The following is a 19,888-nucleotide window of genomic DNA, read 5'->3' as shown; positions in this document are numbered from 1 at the left end:
CCCGTCTCTCGGGGAAGCGGTTACTTCCCCCCGAGATGAGGACTCAGCGCTTCGTCTATCTTCCTCCGAGGAGATTGATGTGACGAGCGTTGAAGAGGTTACGCCGCCTCTCTCGCCCCAATACGAGGAGCTTTTGGAGGTGGCAACTCGGGCAGTGGCCAAGCTTGACATCAGTTGGCCCCCCGAGAGAACAACTGTGCCGCGGTCCAGCCTGCTGGACGAGCGTTTCCTGCGCTCGCGGCCGCCACCTCCTCGCAGGAGCCTTCCGTTTTTCCCCGATCTCCACACCGAGGTGTCGAGATCGTGGGTGAAACCATATACATCCCGCCCTTTCATTCCCGCGTCAGATTACTACGGTAATGTACGGGAATTGGACGGGCGTGGATATAGGGCGATGCCCCGGATTGAGCAGACGCTGGCGGGCTATCTGTCTCCTTCCACAGCATCGTCCTTGAAGGCTCCTACCCTGCCCACCAGGCCTCTGCGCACCACATCATCCCTGGTGGGCAAGGGGTATGCGGCAGCAGGACAGGCTGGTGCGTGTCTGCACACGATGGCGGTGTTGCAGGCGTACCAGGCCGAACTGCTGAAGGATTTAGATGAGCTGGGGGATGTCAGAGCTGAGGATATCTCAGAGCTCAGGAGAACCGCCGATTTGGCTCTCCGCGCCACCAAGGAGTCGGCCCGTGCTATCGGCCGCTCCATGGCAGCTATGGTGGCAACGGAGAGGCATTTGTGGCTGACCCTGTCCGACATTAAGGAGAAGGACAGGGTCTGCCTCCTGGACGCCCCGCTTCAGCCTTCTGGCCTGTTCGGCGACGCCGTGGGTACCGTCGTCGACAGGTTTCAGGAGGCCCGTAGGCAAGCGGAGGCGTTTCGGCGGTTCCTCCCCCGCCGCTCTCTAACTCTGGAGGCTGCTGGGCGGGAGCAGCCTCCTCCGCATACTAGTTCCTCGCACAGGGCTGCGCAGAAGGAGAGCGTCGCCTCTCGTGCTCCCCCGAGGCGGAGCCGAGGGCAGCGGCGCTCCGCGCCGGGGGCCTCAAAACCCAAGACAGACCTGAGGGATGTCTTGGCGGCCAAGAGGTCCGCGGCAAGGAAGTCCTGATGGGCAAGTCCCAGGACTTCGGAGGGTGACCCCTACTGGGGTGGAGCGACTCACACCGCAGCTCACGGTGACCGTCTCCCCTCGGTGCCCTCCGGGGATCTGTCTGCCAACCCTGCAGTTCCAGGGCACAGCAGGTCCCAGCGAGTACTATCCTCAGGTTCTACCGCCTGTGATCTCAGCGGGCCTGAGAGACTCGCCCCAGCCGCCAGACTACGCGTCCCCTGCCGGTACGCTCCAGCAAGACAGCGGTCTGGCCGCTTCTCTAACACCAGAGGTCAGTCTCGAGAGACTGATTCCCTTAGTAGATCGTTTGGCGGCCTGGCAACGGCTGCCGAACGTGTCTCTCTGGGTCCTGCGCACGGTAGAGGCTGGCTATTCCATCCAGTTCGATGGGCCGCCCCCGCGGTTCAACGGGGTCTGCGTGACTACGGTCCGCCCCGAGCAGGCTCTGGTCCTGGAACAGGAAGTCAACACTTTGCTGAAAAAGGAAGCCATAGAGTTGGTTCCACTTCACGAAGTGCACACCGGCTTCTACAGCCGGTACTTCATTGTTCCGAAGAGGGATGGAGGGCTCAGGCCCATACTGGACTTGCGTCTCTTGAACCTCTCAGTCAGACCGCTGAAGTTCAAGATGTTGACGGTCAAGCAGATCGTGTCCCAAATCAGGTCCGAGGTTTGTCACGATAGACCTCAAAGACGCCTATTTCCATGTGTCCATCATTCCCTCTCACAGGAAGTTCCTGAGGTTCGCTTTCGGGGGCAAAGCGTACCAGTATCGGGTTCTTCCCTTCGGCCTAGCACTCTCACCCCGCACTTTCACCAAGTGTGTGGATGCGGCACTGGTCCCGTTGCGACTGCAAGGCATCCGCATACTAAATTATATCGACGATTGGTTGATTCTTGCTCAATCAGAGCAGTTGGCAGTTCGGCATCGAGATGTCGTTCTTGCCCACATGAAAGATTTGGGGTTAAGACTAAACGCCAAGAAGAGTGTGCTTTCTCCAGCTCAGAGAACCACTTATCTAGGCGTGGTGTGGGATTCGACCACGATGCAGGCTCGTTTGACCCCTGCTCGGATCGAGTCGATCCTCACGGCAGTCAGGAGAGTGCGAGAAGGCCAGCCATTCACTGTCAAGCAGTTTCAGAGGCTGCTTGGGCTCATGGCAGCTGCGTCCAGCGTGATTCCTTCTGGCCTGCTGTACATGAGGCCCCTACAGTGGTGGCTCAAGACCAGGGGGGTCTCCCTGAGGGGAAACTCGCTCCGCGCTGTCAAGGTATCACGGCGCTGTATCCGTGCCTTAGACATGTGGAGGAAACCCTGGTTCTTGTCCCAGGGCCCGGCGCTGGGAGCTCCTTGTCGCCGCGTCTCGCTAGCGACGGACGCCTCCCTCACCGGTTGGGGTGCGGTCATGAGTGGCCACCCTGCCCGCGGTCTGTGGAGTGGTCGCCACCTGACGTGGCATATCAACTGGCTAGAGATCCTAGCTGTGTTCCGTGCTCTCAAGCACTTCCTCCCAGACTTGAGAGATCGCCACGTGCTGGTCCGCACCGACAGCACGGCAGTGGTCTCTTACATCAACCACCAAGGAGGTCTGCGGTCGTGCCCCTTGTACAAGCTGGCACACCAGATCCTTGTGTGGTCCCAGGGCAAGCTCCTATCATTGAGAGCTCTGCACATTCCTGGGTATCTCAACGTCGGAGCAGACGTCCTGTCGAGACAGGGGCCGAGGCCCGGGGAATGGATGCTTCACCCCCAGGTGGTGAAGCAGATTTGGAAGGTCTTTGGCCAAGCACAGGTGGACCTCTTTGCGACTCGAGAGTCTGCGCAATGTCCCCTTTGGTTCTCTCTAGCTCCTCCAGCGCCTCTGGGACTGGATGCTATGGTACAGACCTGGCCGAGGCTTCGTCTGTACGCCTTCCCCCCGATCGCTCTGCTCCCGGGAGTTTTGGCGAGAGTGCGCCGGGGACGCGGTAAGCCTACTGTTAGTAGCGCCGTTCTGGCCGGGCCGAGTATGGTTCTCGGATCTGATTTCCCTCCTCGACGGCACCCCGTGGCCGGTACCGATCAGGAGCGATCTCCTCTCACAGGCCGGGGGCACCCTTGTGCACCCCCGCCCGGAGTGCTGGAGGCTGTGGGTGTGGCCCCTGAGGGGGCACAACTCATAGCTTCCGGTCTGTCAACCGAGGTTGTCGAGACCATCCTCCAATCCAGAGCTCCCTCTACGAGGAAACTGTACGCCTTGAAGTGGAAACTCTTCACTTCATGGTGTGGAGACCGCCAGCTCGACCCAGTCAACTGCCCGATCCGCGCAGTTCTGGAGTTCCTGCAGGCCCGCTTCTCCGCAGGGTTAACCCACTCCACTATTAAGGTCTACGTGGCAGCTATCTCGTCGTACCACGCCCTTATCAGTGGCCAGTCAGTGGGCAGACACCCCCTGGTTACACGTTTCCTCCGCGGTGCTCTGAGGCTGAGGCCGCCTGTACGGCCCCGTGTCCCCACGTGGGACCTGGCGGTGGTACTAGAGGCTATGGGCAGAGCACCCTTTGAGCCTCTCGGGGAGATAACTGATAGACTCCTCACGATCAAGACCGTCTTCCTGCTGGCTATCACCTCTCTGAGGAGGGTGAGTGACCTCCAGGCCCTATCTGTGGCCCCTTCGCATATCGACTTTGCGCCCGGTTCGGCGAAAGTCTTCCTCTACCCCCGTGCGGGGTACATACCGAAGGTTCTGACGGTCGTACCACAGCCGGTCGTACTCCAGGCCTTCTGTCCTCCTCCCTTCAGGGAGCCCGACCAGGAAAGGCACAACTGTGTGTGTCCAGTGCGAGCACTGGACGCATACATCCACAGAGCTGCCCTGTGGAGAAAGACGGACCAATTGCTCGTGTGCTTTGGTCCGCCTAAGAGGGGTCTTCCAGCTTCGAAGCCCACTCTTAGCAGGTGGATAGTGGATGCCATCAATCTGGCGTACGAGACCTCTGACCTTCCCCCGCCGCTGGGAGTCAGAGCGCACTCGACCCGAGGTGTGGCGGCCTCCAAGGCCTTCTGGGCAGGTGTCTCCATGCAAGACATCTGCAACGCTGCTGGGTGGTCCACGCCCCTGACATTCGCCAGGTTTTACAACCTCGACATCAGAGCCACTCCAGGCTCCTCCGTCCTTTCAGCCTGACACTAGGCAGGGACTTGTCAGTCTGGCGGCGTTGGTATTGCGTTCCCATAGCGTCTTCGGACGTAGCTCGAAGTTCCTGGAAGGGAACGTACCAGGTTACGTATGTAACCCAGGTTCCCTGAAGGGAACGAGAGCTACGTCCCGAGCCACACTTCCGGCATCCCTGCCAGCGCTTGCTTCATGACTTGAAGCTGATGCCGGCTCCGCCGCACGTGCTTATATAACTTCCTGGTCGTGACGTCACCCCGCCTGTGACGCCTCGCCCATCCATTAGACTGTTGTATAAAATATTCAGAGCGCCGGTTACGCTGATAGCGTTCCCATAGCGTCTTCGGACGTAGCTCTCGTTCCCTTCAGGGAACCTGGGTTACATACGTAACCTGGTACGTTTTACTTAATGATTTAATATTTTCAACATACAGTCTGAAAGGCTTTTGGACTGAAATAGATTTATGTATAAAATTATATGAAATAATATGTGTGTGTGTATATATATATATATATATATATATACACATACACACACATATATATATATATATTTCTATTATATTGTATATTAAATATATTTTTCACATTACATTAATGACAATTTTAATGATTATAAAAATTTAATTCTTGAAAATCGTAAGTGTACAATTTGTACAAGTTTAATTTATGCTAATTGTAAAAGAAGATATATTATAACGAGGATTCGATTTTTTTTGCTAACACTTTAGAATAAGGTTCCATTTGTTAACATTAGTCAATGTATTAACTAACATGAACAAACAATGAACAATGCATTTATTACACTATTTATTAATCTTTGTTAATGTTAGTTAAAATACAGCAGTTCATTGTTTATTGATGTTAGTTCACAGTGCATTAACTAATGTTAACAAACACAACTTGTGAATTTAATAATGCATCAGTAAATGCTGAAATTAACATTAACTGAGATTAATAAATGCTGTAGAAGTATTGTTCATTCTTAGTTCATGTTTACTAATGTTGTTAACTAATGAACCTTATTGTAAAGTGTTACCAATTTTTTATAAACATATATATTCTTTAAATATATTTATTTACTTTTTATGTTTTTACTTTTATACATTTTCATTTCATTTAAGTTATTGTATAATTTTTTTTTTCATGCCTTATTCTCCAGTTAATAATACTCAATGCTGTATATTATAATTATTCAAAATATTGCCTTGACTAACTTGCAAGGAAAACACACTGTAATTTGGTCAGATATTTGAGGAGACATTTGCAAACATAAATATGCACTAGAATGTGCCTTCAGAAGTGTTTTAGTTCACATTTTATACATTTTATACTCTAGTAAAGAGATCCCTACCAAGTCTGTCTACAGAAAACATATACTGTTTATTTGGGAAATGTGGGTGAACTAATCCATTAACCTTGACCAGCACTTGCCAGTACACTGTAGATCACGATATCATGCTTCACTTCAGTGTCTGCAGGCCATCTTAGATGTTCTGATGTTTTTGTATCTTCTTCTCAAACACCAGGGGTGGAGAGCTCACTGACCTCGTAAGAGAGAGGAGCTTCACAGTCAGTCAGTGGATGGACATTTGCGTATACGTTTCGTTGTCTTGGATTTGAAGGTGGTTTAGTGAATGGAGTTTTACAGTCCATCTCAGAGGAACATTTTGACTCAGATGTTTCTCTTAAAATTCAATGGACTCAATTGTTGACATGCAGTAAGAGAAATAAACATCTAAGGAACCCACATGAGATTGCTTAAATCTGAGAATGCAGAGACTTCAGTCTCCACTTCTCCTCCATTTAATCTCATCCCTGTCTCGAAGAATCAATTGAGACACTAAGAAGATCATTTGAGATTTTTCTTTCCTACAAGACCGTCTCCACTTAATGTGTTTCTGTGTGTTTTATTTGAGTATTAGAGACAGAGCTGAAAAGGGCAACACAAGGAACAAAGGAGAAGGAAGCCCAAACTTTGCTTTAATCTGCATGTTTATAGTTCTTCTTCAGCAGAGTGTTTGAGGAAAGTCCCCTGGCTTTGTTCTCAGCGCTGTGTTTCTTGTTCTTTCTCTGTAGAGTATGATTAGAGGGCAAGATGTCCTCCATGTGTCTTCTAACTGCTCCTTCAATGTTTTTTTAGGGAAGCACGTTGAGGAAGAGGAAGATGTATGAAGAGTTTCTCAGCAAAGTATCTATACTTGGTAAGTCATGAGAACTTGAGTAGAATCCCATCAAAAGATTTCGATTTGTAAAACCATTCTAGCATAAACTGTTGCGTTAAATGTGAACACCTTGTTTATTAAACATGAGAGTTAGAGGCCTTTTTTTGCTTTTTGTTCATTGTATAATAAATAAAAAGAAAACAAATAGATGGAATACAAAAAGAATAGAGAAGCTAGTGTTAACAACTGAAATTTTATACATTTCTTATTCATTAACCCCGAGAAGAATGAATTTCTGTGTACAACATTTGAAAAAACTTCTTGCATAAATTGTCCATGTGAACAAACCCAGGCAGAATGAATTTCAGTGTAAATTGTTCTTAAAAACATTCTTTTGTACATTTTTGAATTCATACGTTAATATAAATTAATAAAGCATGGGTTTATGATTGATTTATGCAAAAATGTGTTCTGCTTGTGTTTATGAATGTTGTTATGAAAGTTGGCCACACACTGGACGAGAAGCGCAGCTCCGTGTCGCGCCACGTCTTTACATTGTTTTGAGTCGTTGCTAGGCGCCGCCGACAGACACCGAATGGCACCGCAGGTGTGCGTATGCCCATAGAAAACAATGTGTTCAAATTTTAAAGACGTGACACAATGCGGCACTGAGCTTCTCGTCCGATGTGCGACAGTCTTGAGGGTTGTTGTGTTTAAATAATCTAAAAACTTCTAGAACTGAAAAAAAGAATCTGCAAATAACACATGGAATTAAAGGGATAGTTCACCCAAAAATGAACATTCTGTCATCATTTACTCACCCTCAAGTTGTTCCAATCCTGAATTTCTTTGTTCTGCCGAACACAAAGGAAGATATTTTGAAGAAAGTTTGTAACCAGGCTGTTTTGGGGCACTATTGACTTAGTAGGAAAAATAAAAATACCATGGAAGTCAATAGTGCCCCAGAACTGCTCTGTTTCCCACATTCTTCAGAATATCTTCCTTTGTGTTCAGCAGAACAAAGACATTCATACAGGTTTGGAACTACTTGAGGGTGAGTAAATGATGACAGGATTTTAATTTTTGGATGAACTATCCCTTTAATTGCAAAACTTTGTAGAAAAACTACAAGAGTGTTTTTCTTATAAAACATACTCCAATAATTTGTTTTATTAAAAAGGTGTACACCATTAAAAATACATTTTCAAATTAGAACCGCAAAGAGTTTTATAGTCAAGTGACACAGAAAAACATTTTTAATTTTTTATTCTCTGGTTCTTCCATCATATGCTGGTGCTTTAAATAACCACAAATTCAACACACTGATCAGGAGGACCTATAAATGAACATTTAAGAACTTTTTTACCTTCAAAGTTTTATATAGCAACTCAAGAACCAACAGTGTTTCCAAAAATGGTTCTTTAGAAGCTTAAGTTCTTACGAATTCTAAATATAAAGGTTCTTTATTAGAATCCTTGAAGAACCTTTAACATTCACGGAACGTTTAATTGCATAAATGATTCTTTATAGTGTAGAATCTTCTTTCGATCATTTAAAATGTTCTGTACACTAAGCAACAATGGTTCTTTTAAGAATCAGTCAGAGGTTCTTTGAGGAACCATAATTTGAAAACCTGAAATTTGAAAGCTTTGAAACCTTTTGAAAGCTGAATTTGAAGAACCCTGTACACTAACCTGAAGAACTCTTATTTCTAAGAGCATAGCTTTGATTGACAGACACTGCTGCGGCACGTAACATCAGTTCTACCCTGACTTGCATTCCAGTGGTTTTGTTTGGTGAGAGAAACAAAGAGGAGAGAGAGATGAACATTAAGATGGTCAATTCTGTGGTGACCCCTCATCCTTCAGCACCCTGAGGTCACTCGTCGCTCTAAATGGGGTTATTAAATGGTTGAACAAACACACTCGTCCTCTCGGTTTCCTCTGTTTTTCTTTCTCTCTGTATTCTCCGTTTCACAGCCCTGTCACGGCCTGTCTTCAAACGCCTAGATATCTCACTCTCCAAACCTCTTTTCTTCGCTTGTCTTCTCGCCTTTGAGGGGGGCATGTTATTGTTTGCGTAAGATTTCTTTTAGATTGCAGTGAAATCAGCACTGTTTAGTGAAGCCGTGGAGTATTTTACGATGGTTTATGAGGTCTTGACACTTGTGAGGTCTTGCGCAAAACAAATTGCTTAAAAAATAAGAGTCATATTTTCATATTTACTCATTTTCATAATATAGAAGCTTTGAGGTGGACTTTTGTCTTTGACTAGTAAGCAGTTCATTAAGAACACCCTAGAAACCACTTAGCAACAGGCTAACAGCCATTCACAGGGCTGGCAGAAACTTAATATATTATTTATAATATATTTATAATGACTTGGCTGGTGATATAAACTTTATATAATGAGATTGGCTTTTGATATAAGAAACACTGTTCAATTGAATTAAATTTTTTTTTTAAGAATTGTGGTTCGCAAATATGAGAGCGTTTTCTGATTTAAACATCCGTAGCAAAAATGTTGATACGGTTCGGTCATATTAGCAAACTCTTTGGGGAAAAAATGTCTTATTGTCAATAGTGTAGCAATGTATTTTAAAACTTCTGTTTATTGTCGTATTTAGCCATATTAACAAAAAGACTTATTAAATATATGTAAATATAAAAATATGTAATATTATTAAATGTTGTCCTCATTAAACAAGTTAATATTACATGCAATATATTATAATGATATAATATTATATAAATATATTTAAAAATATTAAATATTCTCTTGACCTAATCAAAAACAGGACCAAAAAGAAAATATGTATATTTATTGTCACATTGGTACATGTAAATAATATATATATATTTTATATATATATATAATTAGATAAAACATTTAAAATGTGTGTAAACATACCTTGATAATTAATTTTATTGTATTTAGATGGAAAAACCTTTAAAATATTAAGATATGTATTGAATCACAAAAATGTTTAATGTTTGCATATTGGTGCATATAAATAAAAACATAATATTTAAATATTGTATATTTAATATTATTAAATATTACATTAAAATGAATATTCTGTCTTGTCCTTAAAAAAGAAAAAGAAATAATAAGCAATATTCAATATTAATTTGTGTTGTCATATTGGTATATGTAAATACAATTTTTATAATTAAATATTATATTTAAATATATTCAATATTAATAAATAAAATGTTTGTTTGTTTTTTTTTGCCTTCATTATGCATTTTTGTATATTACGTTACAATATCCTAAAAGAGTAAGGTGCTAACATAGACACACACATACACACACACACTTTTTTTCTCAATTGAAGCATGCTATGTTGATTTTTTTCCGTCACTTGCGGCTCATGTTACGACTGAAGCAGGTGGACGTCTGCCCGGGCGTGAGGATGTCTTAGCCAGCCTGATAAAGTGACCATTAGTCTGGGACATGCAGACAGGCCGGCCCCAACATACAAACACACACCTCAGCCACACACACCCTTTTAACACATGGCCCTTTTAACTGTTTAAACGTTAACGCTATTATGAGCTCTGATCTGAGAATGATCGCCTGCTACTGTCCTGCCCTGGGATGATGGGAAATGAAGGGCAGAGGCGTTCATTATTGTTTGCAGCTGGAGGACGGAACGGCGCTGCACAAGTCCAGAGGGTTTCAGTGCGGTTGTGTTCGTGTGTGGTACGCCTGTGTGATGGATGCTGGAAGGTGGGAAGGGTTTCTGGAATGTGGTGGGTATTGAATGATGGCTTTGGCGGTTTCATTTCTCACGGCCACGGCTTCAGTAGTCCATGAGCATCAGAAGCTCTTCTAGGTCGAGATGCAGTCCTCACATTCTGCAAGAAGTTCACGATAAGCCTGGGTGACTTTCTGATTAGTCGGTTTATTTATAAAAGCATTAGTCTGAGTCTCTGATGACACACCCACTGGTCACTCACGGACCACCGGATGCTCGTTGCTTTCAAAAAAAGCAAAGCTTTCTTAAAATGGTCTCTAAAAATATCCGTCTCTGGCTGATTGTTACTTCTGTATGCATGGAAAGTCAACAACTTTTCATTATAACTTCTGTGGCTTTTATTTCAATTAATTTCTGCTTTGTTGCACCATCATGTTATCATAGTATCATCAGATTTATGGTATCTAGAGGTGTAACGATTCGCTTGTTTTCCCGATGCATTGAGTACAAATACTGCCTTTGCACAGATTTTGAAACATTTTGGGATTGTGAGTTATTTGTTTCGGTATTTAAAATGCTAAAAATCAAATGAGCCATAATTCAGGGAAGTATTATTCAATATTTTACAATTATTTATGCAATAAATTTATACAATATTTATTTATGCAGTTATTTACTTGCATGCACAAATTAATGGAAATGTAGCACACTATTGTTTGCGTCCTTATGCACAAAACATTGATAAAGTGGCCAGCTTGTTGCATGGCCACTGCTACTGAAATAAAATACTTTATTTTTATTGTCAATATTGGTGCATGTAAATAAAAATGTAATAATTAAATATTATATATAAATATATTTAATATTATTAAAGATATTATTTTTGTCTTAATGTGTGAAAAAATGACACAGTGCCCCTCCATAAGTATTGGAACAGTAAAGACAAAATTGCTCTGTTGGCTGTGGAGTCAAGACATTTGCAAATATGATTAAAAGATGAATATGAGACAAAACTATATTCACTCTCTTCCCAAAGATTCACACCCCTTAATAATATTATTATTATTGCCAACCCGTGAACCCCAAGTTCAAAGGTTAAAGTTGAAGTGTAGCCGATCATGTCCCTTGAGATCCAAAAAGGAAAATCTGATTGACAGTTTTTGTCTCCCTAACATTAAACTCATGTGTTTTGCAGAATCCCTTGATAAGTGGGAGAGGTTGACTGTGGCCGATGCCCTGGAGCCTGTGCAGTTTGAAGATGGAGAGAAGATCGTAGTGCAAGGAGAACCTGGAGATGATTTCTTCATCATTACAGAGGTGTGTGTGGAAATGTCCATCTCCATGTTTATTCACTTCTAAAGAACAATCATTTTTGGTATCCACAATAACAGTCTTTTAAATACTTAAAGGAGAAAGGCTCTCCTTGGTTCTTCCCAAGGTTCCCAAGGGGAGTTCGGTCCTGACACTTTCTAAAGTTGCTGATGCGCTAGAGCTCACAAGACCCTTTACTGCAATGCAATCTGACAATCCCCAGTGTTAGAAATGTTGAATTAGGATCAATATCATGAAGCTTAAACTTTTAATTGAATTGTGTGAATATTGAATTATGACAATGTGAGGCAGGTTTTGCGATACTATATATTGAATATATTGTGCATGTTCACTCTATCCTCTGTTTTGTTAGCCGACACTCTGGCTTTGTGATGTCAACACCAAAGAGCACATTTACATTTCTGAAAGCCCTCGTGGCGCTGATTCAGCATTCTTCTCATTCTCTGCCAGATCTTTGAACAATATTTTGATTAACTCCACATTTATGAAGATGTTGTGAAGTCTGGAGGGGGCTTTTTTTCTATTCGTGTCTGTTTTCATATTTTCAGCGCTTTTCTCTTTTTTCCTTCTCAGTATCTCCTCCATGAAGGTTGCAGTACTAATATAATCAGGCTGTTGAGTGAAGTAGAGCTCTAAACCTTCATTTGGCTGCCTCTTGTTCCCGACCTGTGCTCCCATGAATCCACCTGTTTATTGCTTGTTTATTAGTGTTGATTCCTAAGGCAAGCATGACTTTTATTATTGCTCACACTTTGGGTTAGTGATTTGAACAAACCTTTAATAATAACTATTAACCTTTAGTTTGTAACCACTTTTGTGCTACAGACATGAATTATTTCTCTAATCACGAGGCTTGTTGAGGAGATATAATGGATTTATGATTTATTCCTGGCAGACAGAAATCCCATAGAAAATCCCACTGAAGGAGAAATTTGATTTTGGGTTTGGCCTGCTCATAATTTTGGTAAAACATTCCTGATGGTGAGGAGCCAAACATCACACAGGTGAAACTTTGCATTGCTATCTGTTAGATTTATTGTGGATTTGAGATTGGTGGTGCTTGGGTAATGTCATGACTATGTGTGTTTGGAAAAGGCTTTTGTAAGAATTCTTCGTTTGGTGAATGTTATAAGTCTGAGATTGATGAGCCGTATGAAGTGAATCTGGGACAACACACGTTTATAGTAGAAAAGTTAGTTCTTCGTTGATGAACAATGGAAGGAGACACACGCCAGTGTTGAGTCTGTGTGAGTGTGACTGACTGAGAGTGTAGGAAACCTGCTGCTGTGTCCAGGTGTGTGTGTGTGTGTAAAACAAACAGACAAAAGCACTTTCCTAAGGAAATGTCTTTAGTAAATGGCCAGAATATATTCTATTCTATTCTATTCTATTCTATTCTATTCTATTCTATTCTATTCTATTCTATTCTATTCACTTAGTTATCTTGTTGTCCTATCTATTTATTGTAGTTATTTGCATTTACTGCACACTACCTTTCAAAAGTTTGGGGTTGGTAAACTGTTTTTGCAATATTTAGTTTTCTCTTATTCTCACCTAGCCTGCATTTATTTAATGAAAAGTGCAGTAATATTGTGAGATATTATTGTAATGTAAAAAGCTGCTTTCTATTTGAATATATTTTAAAATGTCATTTATTGCTGTGATGGTAAAGCTGAATTTTCAGCATCCAGTGACCAGTTTCCAGTGTCACATCTTTCAGAAATCATTCTAATATTCTGATTTGCTGCTCAAGAAACATTTGTTATTAATAGCAATGTTGAAAAACATAATATTTTTGTGAAAGCTGACAATTTTTTTTCTGAAAGTTAGAACAGCATTTATAGAAATATATATTTTTTCCTAACAGTATAAATGTATATACAGTGTATTTCAGTACATACTTGCTGAAAAAAAGACTTTTGTGTGTGTGTGTGTGTGTGTGTTGTTGCTCAGTTTTGTTATATTGTTTTCTGTTCTTTTTTTTCACTCTGCACTTTTCTATTCTGTTCTATTTGTTAGACTAGACTATTTGTATATTCTGTTCTATTCTACATTCTATTCTGTTCTAATCTATTTACTCTGTAATATTCTATGCTGTCTTTTGTTTGTCATTTTTTCTCTTGTGTTTTGTTGTGCACTATTCAGTTTTATCATCTTGTGTTCATCTGGGTCAGGGAAGAGCAGGGCAGAGAGACAGATAAAAATAAATCAAGAGAATTTTCAAGACATGGCTCTGCCTCGCTGCTTATTTGTCTCTCTCTCTCTCTTCCTCTGTCTGTGCCTGATTCCCAGCGCGGGGTGGCCAGCGGTTCAGTGATGGAATGTAGGCTGCAGACTTTCACACAGGGTCAGGCCCAGACTCCAGACCTGAGCAAGAGAACCAGGCACGGCTTTCCAGACACACTGACACAGGCTTGGGAAGCGAGAGATGTGTGGGTGTTATTGTCCAGCTCTGCTCGCATAGTTCTTCATTTTTGCTTCTTGTTTGTCCTCACAGATACTGTCAATGAAACCTGTTCCTTTTAGTTCACCTCTTTTACTTTCTGTGGTTTAGACCTTCGTTTACACAAACACACACACACACACACACACGACTAATTACACACTAAATAGTAGGATCACAGGACACAAAGTTTCTTGCAGCCTTAAACTTAATTGTTTTATCACATTATGGTTCTGTTCCAAAGCCTATTGAACTGCCTACTGTCTACTTCAAACATCAGGGTGACCAGACATCCACATTTTCATGGACATATCCTGACCAGGATTTCTAAATATCTTGATTTGTTTTCCTTTCTTGACATGCTTCATATAGTCCTCATACAATTTATGTATGTAAAAATTAAAATAAGAACCTGTTCCTAATTAACTTGCCTGGTTAAATAAAGGTTAAATTAGATAAAACATGTAAGTGTATTTGCATGGCTTTAACCGTTCTCTATAGATCCTAACTTCCTGCATGCTATTGGTCAAACTACTTTTCAATCATTAACTTCAGTAATTACGAAAAAAGGCAAAACATAGACGTTTTAGGCAATTTACACTGAACAAAATTATAAATGCAACACTTTTGTTTTTGCCTCCATTTTTCATGAGCTGAACTCAAAGATCTAAGACTTTTTCTATGTACACAAAAGGCTCAAAATTTCTCTCAAATATTGTTCACAAATCTGTGTTAGTGAGCACTTCTCCTTTGCCGAGATAATCCACCCACCTCACAGGTGTGGCATATCAAGATGCTGATTAGACAGCATGATTATTGCACAGGTGTACCTTAGGCTGGCCACAGTAAAAGGCCACTCTAAAATGTGCAGTTTTATCACACAGCACAATGCCACAGATGTCGCAAGTTTTGAGGGAGCGTGCAATTGGCATGCTGACTGCAGGAATGTCCACCAGAGCTGTTGCTCGTGAATTGAATGTTAATTTCTCTACCATAAGCCATCTACAAAGGCGTTTCAGAGAATTTGGCAGTACATCCAACCGGCCTCACAACCGCAGACCACGTGTAACCACACCAGCCCAGGACCTCCACATCTAGCATCTTCACCTCCAAGATCGTCTGAGACCAGCCACCCGGACAGCTGCTGCAACAATCGGTTTGCATAACCAAAGAATTTCTGCACAAACTGTCAGAAACCGTCTCAGGGAAGCTCATCTGCATGCTCGTCGTTCTCATCGGGGTTCGACCTGACTGCAGTTCTTCATCGTAACTGACATGACACATTCGATGGCGTCTGGCACTTTGGAGAGGTGTTCTCTTCACGGATGAATCCCGGTTTTCACTGTACAGAGCAGATGGCAGACAGCGTGTATGGCATCGTATGGGTGAGCGGTTTGCTGATGTCAACGTTGTGGATCGAGTGGCCCATGGTGGCGGTGGGATTATGGTATGGGTAGGCGTATGTTATGGGCAACGAACACAGGTGCATTTTATTGATGGCATTTTGAATGCACAGAGATACCGTGACGATATCCTGAGGCCCATTGTTGTGCCATTCATCCACGACCATCACCTCATGTTGCAGCATTAAAATGCACGGCCCCATGTTGCAAGGATCTGTACACAATTCCTGGAAGCTGAAAACATCCCAGTTCTTGCATGGCCAGCATACTCGCCGGACATGTCACCCCTTGAGCATGTTCGAGATGCTCTGGATCGGTGTATACGACAGCGTGTTCCAGTTCCTGCCAATATCCAGAGCAACTTCGCACAGCCATTGAAGAGGAGTGGACAACCTGATCAGCTCTATGTGAAGGAGATGTGTTGCACTGCGTGAGGCAAATGGTGGTTATACCAGATACTGACTGGTTTTCGGCACTGACTGGTTTGGTTAAGGCACACCTGTGCAATAATCATGCTGTCTAATCAGCATCTTGATATGCCACACCTGTGAGGTGGATGGATTATCTCGGCAAAGGAGAAGTGCTCCCTAACACAGATTTAGACAGATTTGTGAACAATATTTGAGAGAAATAGGCCTTTTGTGTACATAGAAAAAGTCTTAGATCTTTGAGTTCAGCTCATGAAAAATGGGAGCAGAAACAAAAGTGTTGCATTAATAATTTTGTTCAGTGTAGAAATCCTGGCCAGGACAAGAGGACATATGGTTACCCTACCCACATTAAATTACATTACTTTTCTGTAATTATATAATCATGTTCATAAAAGACATTTCTCTTGCATTAACTGCCATCTTGGATAGACCCCCCCCCCCCCCATGAGCTTGGCACAATGCATTAGTGTACATGCAATGCATTTTAATGCTGTGAAATCTTTGAGCATTTAAGACTAAAGCCAATAACTTTTCCTACTTTACACAACCAACACAATTTCAGTCCAATGAGAATTTGTTGCATCACAAAATCTTTATTGCACATTTTGTCATATTACACCAAACTTAAAATAGAAAGATAAAGAAAAAACTTTCTGTGCTCTGTCTCTCATGTATTATGTATGTATATATTATTATATTTATGCACATCATAAAACTATTTATTAAATAAAAATTGTATATTTTTCTTTTATTTTTTGGAATAATGGAATTGTTTTTTTTAAGTCTTAAGTCTAGTTTTTTAGTTAACTGTTTTGGAACACATTTGTTGTTTGTTAGATTAAGTCACAGAGCAACTATGATTTGATGCGTCACACATTAACTTATTTCACCGTGCATAATGTTCCATCCTCTTAATTTGGGCCGTGGTAAATGTGATGATTCATAATATGGTTTATTACCCATACAGCTGCTGTCAGACTGTCTTAATCGTGTGAGAGCAGAGGGCCAATTAGAGATCTCTGTGCCATACATCTACTGAATTGTTTGCGGGTGTTTGTTTGTATTTTTTCTCCCCTCAATTTTTTTGGGGGATGAGGGGTGTGTGTGTATTAAATAGGTTTCCCACAGATGCCAAAACTATTTATTGTCCATTGTGAGACTTTTAATTTGATAGTAATGCAAAACCAACAGCTCTAGGGCATCCCCATGATGTCATACCTCTGGAGAGCACTTCCCCAGCCAAGATCCTGCACATACCAGGACGCTGATCCACTGGGGTCACACCAAAGCTTAAAACTTATCTTAAAAGCTTTTTTAAAGAAAAAAAAGGAAGAAAGAAGAAAGTGGACTCTGTCATTATGTACCACATAATTATAGGGACATTCAAATCGGAATAAGATGAAAGCCATCCCTGGCATATTACAAATTCAATGTTCTGACTTGTTTCCACATTTTCTCACAGGGTTAGGTCTTTTGCACATTAAAGTTATTCAAAAGTATGGCAAGTAAGAGCTGGTCAAAGGACTGTACGTCTTTGCAGAGAATTTTCTAGATAGATAGATAAATAGATAGATCAAAGAAGGAATAATTATACTTATCAGTAATTTGTAACTTGTAAGATAAATAGTTTTTGTGTGTTGTGTGTGAACGAGCATGAGAGAATAAAATGTTAAAGATAGTTCTGCCTACTTCATCCCATGAAAGCGTGCAAAAATATGCATACCTAACATGCACACATCAATACAGGAGAAGCTGAGGATTAATTAGTATTTATGCAGCAAGTCAAATTAAATAGCATGCTTCTCCTAAAAGAGACTGAGAGGTGGAGAGCCGCCCACCCAGACGCCACAACCAGACTTTACTGAATGCAAGTAAACAGCAAGTCAGCAACATTGGGATTCCAAACTCTCTGTGTCTTTGGTGCCCAATTGAGCTTGATGCCCTCAGGTGGAAATGGTAGCATGTATGCCTGAGTTACCTTAGCTATATGGTTGACTGAACTGGAATGTTTGTGTTCTGGACTTTGAATAAGATGTTGGCAGCGTGTCTGATTCTTCGTATTGGCAGCGAGGCAGTCCCACAGCTGTGGACCTCTGTAACATAATGCCTTTCCATCAGCAGATGTTCGCACAGTGCTTGGAAGAGGCATGCATCCTGTGATGGAAGGAGACACAGCAGGCAGTAGGGTGTTTGGAGATCTCTCAAGTAGACTTACAGAAGAAAATGTGACTAGTGCACACTGCGCAACCATGAACAAGTTGTTGTTAGCACACTGTTGTGGCTGCTAGACTGTTATTGGTGGTTACTAGGGTGTTGCTATACAAGTTCTAAAGTGTTCTAAGTGGTTTTAGCATCTTCTGTGGTTCCTAGACTGTTGTTGGTGGTTGCTATGCAGTTTCTGAAGTGGTATAAGGGGTTTTAGCATTTGCTAGAGTGTTATTGGTGGTTGCCAGGGTGTTGATATGCAAGTTCTAAAGTGTTCTAAGTGGTTTTATGAATTTATGTGGTTGCTAGGGTGTTGCTGTGCCATTTCTGAAGTGTTCTAAAGCCTCATTCAGACTGTCAGCCCAAATCCGATTTTGTGCATATCCGGATGGAATCTGATTTGAATAACTGACTGTCCACACAGCATATAGCAACTGTTTGTGTGTCCATAAACACTCTTTTGTTTTATGGAACGTGCATTGGTTTCTATGGTAATACCGTTACGTTGTTATGCCTACGCTAAAAACAACAGTAACAGCTAGGGCTGTGCGATTAATCGAAATCGAATCAAAATCGTGATTTGAGACGTTGCGATTTGCTAATCGCAAAGCCTGCGATGTGGACGCGATATTACACTGTTCCAGAGCATATGCATGACTGCCAGCCTTGAGTGACGGTCTTACTAACCAATAGAGTGAGCGCACCTCCATTCTCCACGATCAGCACTGCTCTAGCCAACTGCGTAAATGCCCACCATTTAAAAAGGGTCAGATAGAAAGTTAGGCAAATTAAAACTAAAGAAAAATGTATGTAACTTCAGCTTCGAAATGACAGACAACTAACAAAAACGGTAATTTGCAAGAGCTGTACAACGCATGTACAATCAAGAGCCCCCTTACTGGTTCTGCTTTCAGTAGGCTACTGGAGAATAAAAGGTACGTTTTTAGATGTTTTTATTAGTAGGCTACATAAACGTTATCTTACACATTTTATCTCCCCAACAGATTAATTTGAAATAAGTTTATGTTCGGTAATTCAGAAGACCGCACACACACGCTGCGCGTCTCCTGTGTCTCATGGACGAGCCGCACACACGCAAGTCTTGCGCCCGGTTCTGCTCTGCAAATCTATCACGAGCGCATCTGGCAATATGGACGAGGCCTGACGCACGCGCGCAACCTGTGTCCACTCGCGCCTGGCTCCGCATTTAAAACGAATGTAAATTAAGTCTTAACTGCTTGCCAATTTCATTTGGATGAAATGAAACATTCAGCACATTTCACACTTGTTCTTAAAATCCCAAATACTTAAAAATTAATAAATCAGCCCGTGTAGCATGTAATACTTTAATAATTGACTAAAGAAATACAGTTCTTTATTTATAAAAAATAAACAAATCTTTCCTGTGAAATTCAGTAATTCTGTAAAAGTAGTAATACCATTATAATCTTCCCTGCAGAAAAAAAAACAAAAATAGTAGAACCCCTCCCAAAACACAATAGAAAATGTAGTGGATTTAAGGGTTATAATGGGAATTGTATTGGTTTTAATGTAAACTATAATGGTGTCTACTGGTATTTGATGCATTCTATAAAGGAATTTTGTAATGGTTTTTATGGAAACTATAAGAATTTCTGTAATGGTATTGTTTTTTTGTTTGTTTTTTTCAGCAGGGTAACGATACTCATACTGTGCTGCACATTATTGACAATATTGAGCTGAAGCTTGACTTCGCAAATTTAAAATCGCAAATCAAATCGCAATCACAATATCTGTCAAAAAAAACTCGCAATTTGATATTTTTCCCCAAATCGCACAGCCCTAGTAACAGCAATACAGTTTGCAATACAGATGTTGTCTTACGACATGACATGTTGCCGTCGCGGTTGTGCTATATTAGTATATTTCACCTTGTGAGGCAGCGGCAGAAACGCAGGAAACTGGAA

General features: G+C 42.0%; 1 protein-coding gene across 2 annotated transcripts in view; it reads left to right on the top strand.

Annotated features, from left to right (window-relative positions):
• Nucleotides 1–19,888, top strand: part of prkar1b (protein kinase, cAMP-dependent, regulatory, type I, beta) — an 80,395-nt gene that overhangs the window by 51,829 nt on the left and 8,678 nt on the right. For both annotated transcript variants that reach the window (XM_079383253.1, XM_079383254.1), the window contains exons 8-9: nucleotides 6,407–6,467; nucleotides 11,324–11,445. In XM_079383253.1, the coding sequence (XP_079239379.1) occupies nucleotides 6,407–6,467; nucleotides 11,324–11,445 (183 nt within the window). The remainder of the gene's footprint in view (nucleotides 1–6,406; nucleotides 6,468–11,323; nucleotides 11,446–19,888) is intronic.

This window comes from Barbus barbus (genome assembly GCF_936440315.1).
Source record: "Barbus barbus genome assembly, chromosome: 3".
NCBI classification, from domain to species: Eukaryota; Metazoa; Chordata; class Actinopteri; order Cypriniformes; family Cyprinidae; genus Barbus; species Barbus barbus.
Note: the sequence above shows the minus strand (reverse complement) of the source record. Positions and strands in the feature narration are given on the sequence as shown.